Source organism: Pavona decussata, unplaced genomic scaffold (genome assembly GCF_977016875.1).
Source record: "Pavona decussata unplaced genomic scaffold, jaPavDecu1.1 SCAFFOLD_105, whole genome shotgun sequence".
Classification (NCBI taxonomy): Eukaryota; Metazoa; Cnidaria; class Anthozoa; order Scleractinia; family Agariciidae; genus Pavona; species Pavona decussata.
In genome coordinates this window covers 74,426-83,978 of record NW_028145519.1, presented here as the reverse complement: position 1 = coordinate 83,978, position 9,553 = coordinate 74,426, and the positions used below count along the sequence as shown (strand labels likewise).

Sequence of the window (9,553 nt, the reverse complement as noted above, 5' to 3'; positions counted from 1 at the left end):
ACGGGGTGATTTCCATTTATCCAAAATTTTTCGGCTTAACCTGTTGAAGTACAAATGGTACGCGTGAATCAAACAGGAATTTTCCAGAACAAATGGACTACCTTTGGAGGTATTCTTACTTTTCCATTCTAAACGCTCTGAACGGAAATTACCGTCCATTTGCACAAAATTTCCAGTTTATTCTTGCGCTATCCCATAAGGTTTTTTGATCTACCAATCAGAGATTGTAAGGGACCGATCGTTTATTACGTCCTAGGGGGGGGGGGGGGGGGGGGGGCGGTGTTTTTTGAGGGGGGGTAATTTTTTTAAAAGAGCTCTTTTTTGGGGGGTAATTTTTTACCTTGTACGAAAAGTGAGGGGGGTAAAATTTTAAGACATGCAAAAGGTACCAACTAAATGTATTTAGCAATTATTCTTCTCATCAATCATAGAGTTGGTAAAATCGACTAGGAACTTCTCCATATCGCTACTATTCTTCAGAGCGACAAAGATCTTGCACGTAATAGGTTGAGTAATGACGTAGACAGGCAAACCGTGTATTCCATCAAGCAGTTTATCTCTGAAGGCTTGTTTATCTGGGCAAAAAAATTGACTAGAAGACGAATAGAGATGGTAGGCTTCTTCGAAATCTATATATCCACATCCATACATCAAATGCTCCTGTACTGCTCTCAAACCCCGTGCTGCTTTGACCTTCTGTGTACCTTCTTTTGACGACTGGAGGATAGACTCCAGCAATAACAAAACATCGTTAAATATTATCGAGACATTGAAGAGATGATCTAAGGTACGTGAATTACCTTACTTACCTTAAGTAAGTACCTTAAGTAAGTTCAATGTACTTAGAAGTTAATTAATTACCTTAATTACCTTACGCCTGTACTTAATTTCGCCTAACTTCTGATTGTTTCTCTTGCCAGTTCAGATTCAGAGAGCTAGCGATTTCCGCATGTAACCAAGCGTTGTGCCCAGGAGCTTCTCAACAATTCAACCACCAGGCCAACTATGGGGGGGGGGGGGGAGTAAAATTTTCAAACTGTCATCGCAGTGGGGGTAAAACTTTTGTTTGAAAGATTTTTGGGGGAGTAAAATTTTCATACACTCGATTTTTTAGAAAACCACCGCCGCCCCCCCCCTCCCCCCCTACGACGTAATAAACGATCGGTCCCTAAGTTTGGAACGAATGGCAAAAAAAACCTTTCAATTTAAGACCGAAAGTTTCCGAAATTTCCAACCGAAGATTTTGGCTAATGGCAACCACCCACGGTTACAAATCCTAAATTTCAAGTCCGGGACACACGAGAAGATAACTGCGGTGGCACGGCGGACTTGACGACTAGTCTCCGTAACAAGTCACACTCACAGGGGCCCGGAAAGAAGTTTTGAGATCAGTTTTCTTTCGATTAGTGATAATTTTGCTCAATGCTTTCCATAGAACTTTAACAATTTTAGAATCAACCAACTCTGATTTTCCGTTGAGGAACATTGTGTACATATCATAGTACTCGCGCCCAGAAAAGTCTTCGGGCCTTCCGCCGAGAAATGGGTCCCAGGGGCTGGGACAAGTTCACCTATTGTGTTTACACTAGCGGACTTGTCGTAGGGAAAGTTCGATTTAGTCCTTGGTAAATATTTTTGATTACTCACAGTAGACTGCAAATCAGTCGTATTTTTTCAGTTGGTCTGTTATACGCATGAATGCGCACGGTCTTCAAACTAAAGGTCTGGAGCGAGTGTGTGAACGGAGAGTGGGATTGGGGGGAGATTGAGAGAGGCTTCACACGCCTGTTGGGCTCGCACCACGCTTTCGGCGTTTCGCGTCTTTCGAGAAAAAAAACTGACTGTTTTGCATGTGTCTCTGCCCACAAGGATTAGTCGCACGAACAGTGAAACTAAGAAGAAACTTACATTCAACTTACATTCAACTTACATTCAACAACCATTCAAATTGAAATATTCGTAATCGTTAAAAACGTGATCATTGATTGGATAATAAAATTCAAGAGATTTGATTGGCTTAGGGGCCATGGTACAGGTATTTGAGCCATTATTCCATGCCCGATAAATAGCGACCATTAAATTGTTTTCTGGTTGTTCTTGCAAAGTGAAATCAACAAGATCTAGCAATATTTCTTGGTTGTTTTTAATAAAACAATTATTCCACTTAAGCTTGTAGGATATGAGATGATTATCTATAATTTCATATCCACAAGTGCAATTGGAATAATTGTGAAATAAAATTATAATGAAAATTCAAAACAATAACTTTATTAGTTTGCAGCTGAAAATTTTTCTATACCTCCTGATTTCTGAAAGATTTTTAAGTCTCTAGCGATACACTGTAATTAACAACTGGAAAGCACTGAACGTGAAGAGTAACAAACTTATCTATTTTAAATGGTAAAGTTCAACTGGCGAGAATACAGCCCGATTTATATTACATTCATTGTTGAGTTCAGAATTTTGATGTACGTGCCAGCTGTGTTCATATTCTACCCAGCTTCATTCCCCTTCATCACGCTTGACAGCCGTTAGATCTTCACTATTCCAAAACTCAAGGGAAGGCCTTGAAAAAACGAGTACCCTTGATCAATCACCCCTTCCCCCGCCAAACCTTTTTTTTTTTCCAGCTCAAGTTTACTGAAGAAGAGGTTTCATGCTTTAATAGAAGAAGAAAAGATTCTCGCATTCGCGATTATCTACCCAACTAGACCGCAGCGAAAAAAAACCTGAAGAAAAACATCAGGCTTGAACGGGATTTGAACCCATGACTTCTGCGATGCCGGTGCAGTGCTCTAACAACTGAGCTATCAAGCCAACTGGGAGCTTAGCATATTGTGAGTTCGTAATAAACCCGTCAAGAACATATGAATTAGTATTGCCCCAGGGGGCGCCTAGGGGTATAATCACCATTTCTGTATATATTTGGTGATAATATCGTTGTCTTAATTTTTAACCCATTTTCATCAAAGCCATAACTTTCTTCATTAATTTTTGATGTGATGTCTGACTCAATCTACAAAACCTTTCAACCGGTGTATCAAACGTACAACGAGAAAGAACAATTACTTAAATACCACTTTCATAGAGAAATAAAAGCAAAGGAAATGAAGAGAGCAAAATAATGCTTTTAATATAATTTGTATACTGCATGTAACTGAATCACCAATCAATATCAACCATGTACACCTCTAATGCAGTTTTTCTTTAATTCCCAGGATGCATGATACCATTTAAACCAAAGACAAAATTTTTTGTGTGTGATAACAATATTATTACATGTACATGTACCTCAGAGTATGTCTTCACAATATATCTAGCTATCAATTCCTCAAACAACGAGGAAAAAAAAAAGAAAGATTTAGATGCTATATTTTTCCACCTATAACCTTCTTTTGAGGATGACTAAAATCTCTGAAAATCTTAGAAATACTATGTTGCTTATTTATGCATCGCATAAACTTGTCCTGAAGTGACATCAACTAAAAATAAAGGAGCTCACAATCACTAGAACTTGAGAAAATTCCTTGACATGAAGGATTTGCAACGTTTAAAAAAAACAACAACTTGCAAATGCCAACAATGATGAGCTGGCAGAACATGAGTACAGAGAATGATGTTTCTTTTCATTAACTGCAGCTTGGAGGATTAAGACAAAATGGATGAACAAGAATCACAATCGATGAATATGATCTACAATCAGTGATTCCTAAAAATACATGGACAAGAATAAACTACACCAAACACCAGGAGAATATGAAATATGTTGAGATGTGAAGAATATGAAGAGATGTGAGATGTGAGGAGAATATGAAATATGTTGATATGATGAATATGCAGAGGATTCTTTCTGGTAAGTCTTTTAGCATGTAAGAAGTTTTTTTCGCGTCTTTAGTATTTTGTGTAGTCGGCTTAAAAAACAAGCCGACTACGCGAAATACTAGAGATGCAAACGACTTTGTACATGCTAAAAGACTTACTAGAAAGAATCCTCTGCAAGCAGGGTATAAAACAAAATGAATGAGAATTACAGTAAATGAATATGATCTACAATCAGTGATTTCTTAAAATGCAAGCAAAAAAAACAGCACCAGCACTAGGAGAATATGAAATGTGTTTGGATGTTTTCAACGTTACAAAACTTTGCCACAGTAACAATGTTATTACACGAGTAAACTAACTTGAGTAAATGAGTGTTTTGTCAATCGGAAATTCCCCCCTATGCATGTTAAACAATAAAAAAATTAATATTTGCAAAAGATCACTTTGCTGATCTAGAATGCTATAAAAGGGCAGAATAAAACTGGAGCTGAAACTGTGTGACAATTTTTGTTGAACACATTGAATGTGTAATGACCAAAGCGGTATTACATGCATGTCATGATAAGAAACAAACACATTAAGACAGGTTACACCAGAACAGTCTGACAAGAACGTGCACATACATGCACATGGAAGTGTACATGTCGACTGTTTAAAATCAGAAATAACATTTAAAATTGCATTCTTTTGGCAAAAGTTCAATTTAAAATAGTTAAGATCATTCTGTTGACCACCTAGAGTTTATATCCATCTGTAATATCCAGTTCTTTCATCATGTCAAGTCCATATCTTTTGTTATCCAGTCCATAAGTCCTGTATCTTGTGTTGTCCAGTCCAAATGTTCTGTATCTTCAGTGGTGTGCAGTCCACAAGTCTTGTATTTTCTGTGATGTCCAGTCCATAAGTCCTGTGACTTTTGTGATGTCCAGTCCACAAGTCCTGTATCTTAAGTCCAATATTGTGAATTCCATGATGTGTACAGTAGTATGGCCCTGTGATGTTTAGTCCAAGAGCTCGCCATATTTTTGTGATGTCCAGTCAAGTTGTCCATGTCGAGTTGACAAGTCCCAGGGGCAGTACAGAATGTGTGCTTTGAGGGGCTCTGTAGCCGTGCTCAGGAGCTGTAGTCTGTGAGTTTAGAAAGTCTGTTCCCATATGGCAAACACCTTGAAAGATGTCTTGCATAGGAAGTTAACATGTAGTAACAGATTGTACATAAATAACATTACCTTTGTTTTACACAAATCCATGCTACGCTAGAATTCCAGGAGGAGAATTATGGTGCATACATCACGTGCGCGGTCGTTTTCTGGATGCCTCGGACTTGGGCGGATCGGCATGCATCACTTTTAACTTCATTCCAAGAACCTCATGGCCATGCAAGCCTTCAATAGCTGCATCAGCAGATTCCTTGGCAGCAAACTTAGCATAGCCAAAATTACGCTCCTTCATCATCCACACGTCAATCAAGTTTCCGAATCTGCTGAAGACATCTTTAAGTGCACTCTCTGGCGGTGGTGCTGGCTGGCACACTATAAACAGCCTTGAGGCCACTTCAGAGTTCATGTCTGCTAACGGGGCTGGTGGAGGGAGAGCTGCTGAGGTATAAACAGCAGCGGAGTTTACTGCATATGAACTTCCAGTTAGTGATGACTTAGAACCATATGACTGCACCTGAAAAGTGGCATCGCTGCCCTGACCTGTGCCATTATTGTGCACACCAGGGGGATCTTCAGCGTACTTTACCACAAGCTTTGAACCTGGGGGGTATTCAAACCCATTGAGCTTTTCCTTGGCATAGATTGCAGAGCCTACGGAGTTGTACGTGACATATGCAAACCCCTTTGACTCCCCTGTGCTAAAATTCCGCTTTAAATCACACATCTGCATGCCTGGGATGATGTCAAACAGGCGGGACAACTGCTCACCAGTTATCATCGGTGATACTTTGACAAACAACCGGGTGGGGGTGTGCGATGTTGTTATCGACTCTGCCACAGCTGCTGTTGGGTTTTGTCCACTGTAGTAATCCATTACCCCTGGAAGAGCTGCTTGAGTGTTCATGCTCAGGGTCACTGGAGGCGCTGCTGCTGGCGCTACATAGCTATTTGCCTCTAGGAATGGATTATGAGGAATTAACGTGGACTGCATCGCTGCCGCAGCCGCTGCTGCGTTTCGAGCTATCTTTGCTGATTTGGGTTCGGCCCAAACAGCCTTTAGCGTCTTATCACAGTTCTCTAGCGCAACAGCAGCAGACGAAGACTTCCTGAACTTGACATATCCATAGCCTTTGTTTTCATGAGTAGTGTGGTCACGCACAATCTGCACATATTCTATCTCACCGAAGTCCTGGAACTTCTGGCGCAAGTTATCCTCTGTGTATTCTTTGGGACAGATGATGAATAATCGGGTGAGGGCTGTCTCATCCTGGAAATCAGTTTTTGACCCTGAACACTTTGACTGGGCAATCATCACCTGGGAAAGAGAGTACATGAAAGGTTTAGCATCACTCTGACAGAAGAGCTCAACACTGGAAATTGGGTTCAAGGCTAAGTATTGAGAATGCGGGCAAGAAAGTAAAAAATTCCAAATAACGAATTTACTATACTTAATTTAAAGGAAGGAAGGAAGGAAGGAAGGAAGGAAGGAAGGAAGGAAGGAAGGAAGGAAGGAAGGAAGGAAGGAAGGAAGGAAGGAAGGAAGGAAGGAAGGAAGGAAGGAAGGAAGGAAGGAAGGAAGGAAGGAAGGAAGGAAGGAAGGAAGGAAGGAAGGAAGGAAGGAAGGAAGGAAGGAGGGAAGGAAGGAAGGAAGGAAGCAAGGAAGGAAGGAAGGAAGGAAGCAAGGAAGGAAGGAAGACCAATACAATACATTAGGAAAATACTAATTTATTCACAACAGTAACTTTCACAGGTGGCCAAGCTTTCACAAACTCAAAAGTTTGTTTATATCAAACAGTATGAAGAAAGCCTTAAAATTAATACAGGATCAAAGGATTGAACACCGCAAAAATTGCGAGCACAAAACTTTCTGAAATACATATAGCATCAAGACAGTTCTAAAGCTTTCATTTGAAATGCGCTACTTGCATAGACAAAAGCTGAATGTGACACTTTTTTTACTGGTATTTAGAAGTTAGTAGACTTGTAACATTAAGTTGTTTGAAAACCAATTACAGAATTGTATAAGAACGAGCTTGATGATGGAAACTCAGTTACTTCGAATAAACTAGAAAAAAGCTAGTATATTGACAAAACCTTTTGGTGGGTGGGTCAGTTACATTGAATCCATGTTGAAAAACATACACCACTTCTTTATGTTTTGTTAGGGCTGGCAATAAACTTTCAAAATAGAGCAATAGTATTATTTTCATGTCAATCACACACTTCGAATGCACTGTTTAGATACATGAAGAAAAAAACTTATGTACAAATATTGAAGTATTTGGAAATTCAATCAAAGATCATTGACCAAAATAGTAAACAACAAGTTGAAAGATATAAATATTTATTGCAGTGAGTGAACCGTAAAATGTAAGAGGTTGGACACCATCTGCAAATTCACTTTAAGGTTAAAAGAATTTCAAATACAAGCATTTTTTTCACACTTTGATTTAAAGTAAGTACGGTAAAATCTACTGGCTTAATTAAATTATTCGCATTGGTATCAGCAGGAAAAGATGACAATGTTTTAATTCACTTGTTGAAAAACCTCTACTACTGTACCATGCATAGCTTTTAAATAACTGCACTATCCACAAAACATTTTTAACAAATCTTGTTGATTTGAGAATGCAAAGATAAATTTTACTTGAGACTTCCAATGAAAGATACTTTGGTTAAAGGCCTAAATAGGCTAATGCATCAAAAATTTATTTTGGAAGGGAAACTACATTTTATAATTCCAATGCCATTAGAGGTTCAATCCACAGAACAAACACTATGGCCGGAAAAAGCAATTTCCCATTAATTTTTAAAAGCTTTACCTCACCAAGTGTAACAAAGAGCCTTCATAGAATCCATAGGGGTACACCATGTAGAAACAAAAATAAATCTTCAGAATTAAAAACATAATTAAAGTTTTCAAAGTTTTCTTATATAATTTTTTTCGCCTTTGCAAGAAAACTTAAATAAATTATAGAGGTTTATTTCGAGTTTTTTCTTTTCTACAGCTAATATGAAGTTAATCTGGAAATGTAAAATATTCATGGTTTAAAAAAATCTAATTTACTTTTCCACGTAGCTACAAGCACGCTTATTTATCTTGTGCTAACAGCTTTCTGGGGGTCCAGCTACAACAAGAATGTGCAAATTTGAGAGTAAAATTCACCCTAAAGAAAGTGCATACTGTGTAACCAGAGAAACGTTTTTGTACCGAGTTTTCCCCTAGATCAACGCAATAAAATCATTTCAAACTTAGGGTAAAAAAGTGGTCATCTAACATTAATAATTCACAACTTGAAAGCACTCGTTTGAAGACAATAAGCTTATGAAATTTGTGTCTATCCTCTAATCCGTCAATTCCCTTTGAAGCTCTCAGTTATCAATCAAAGGCAACTACACAAAATCCCAAAAGAGAAAAAGATCGCATATTTATACGATCAGTGATTAGACACATCCCTCAAAACATCACAAGGAAAGCGCAGAGAACAAGAGCACATGGTTTAAATTTTTGCAAATTAGTGAGTTGTCACAATGCTTACAAACTTTACTTACAAACCGATTAAGTTTTTAATGCAAACCTCAAAATTTGAACACGACGCTAGCATGACGAACTTTCAAGAAGTTAGGATCTTGACTCACCTTGATGGGCTTGGCATCTTCTCCGATCACTTTTCCATCCATTTCCTCACACGCTCTTGCCGCCGAAGACGCTTTCGCGAACTTCACATAGCAAACGCCGCGGTTCTCTTTCGTCTGTTTGTCTTTGACTACCCAGATATCTTCGATGCTACCGAAATGCTGAAATGCAGCCCTCATGTCGTCTGACGAATGTTTTTTACTACAAACTATAAAGATTCGAGAAAATGGGGGGTTGTCTACGTCTACACGGCTTGAAACAGAGCCAGCATCCATAGCTTGCTGGTGATTCGCAGCCATTTTGAAACATTGAAAGGAGCTTAGTGACGCGAAGTGCCTCGTGGGAAATGAGCAGTTCCCGTTCCCCGCTTGTCCCAGTCTCTACGAGTAGATACATTGGCAGGAAGGGGAGGGTCGGGAAGCATTGCACTGTACTGAACGCAATAATTAAACCCAAATTGAAATTAGCTCCTTTTACAAATATCCAAAAATTTCCAACGCACTCCTTAATCGACGACTGCTTGATTAGTACAGCCGGTGAGGCAATACTAAAACGCCATTCTGAGTAAGAGGTTGCCCGTTGGGTATAATTATTCGCTCATAAAAACAGTCAACGATGGAGCGGTGACTGGAGCGGTAACTATGTCAGCCGGAAGCTGATTCCAGTCCCTTGAAAAGGACAATTTGAAGGCATTTTTGGTGATATAGGGTGTCCGAAATTTAAGACATGACTACACTCTATTCCGTGTTTGCGTTTCCCAGGAGAACTGAAAATAATTTTGAACATTCATATCTACAAGGCCGTGAATCATTTTATACATCATCACTAGTCGACAGATCTTTCTTCTCTTTTCCAGGGATTCGAGACCAAGACTGTTTAACATACGGCTAACACTTGAGGTGTAGCGGTATTTCTTTCTTTCTCGTTTATTTTT

The 9,553-nt window shown here is 39.0% G+C and overlaps 1 protein-coding gene across 1 annotated transcript; it reads right to left on the bottom strand.

The window, feature by feature from the left end:
- Positions 1-3,184: 3,184 nt before the first annotated feature.
- Positions 3,185-8,928, bottom strand: LOC146471216 (RNA-binding protein 45-like). Its single transcript, XM_085120924.1, has 2 exons — positions 8,622-8,928; positions 3,185-6,297 (listed from the first exon to the last, which is right to left on the bottom strand). Exons 1-2 carry the CDS (start codon positions 8,916-8,918, stop codon positions 5,113-5,115), a joined length of 1,482 nt encoding a protein of 493 aa, XP_084977050.1. The 5' UTR covers positions 8,919-8,928; the 3' UTR covers positions 3,185-5,112.
- Positions 8,929-9,553: the final 625 nt, after the last annotated feature.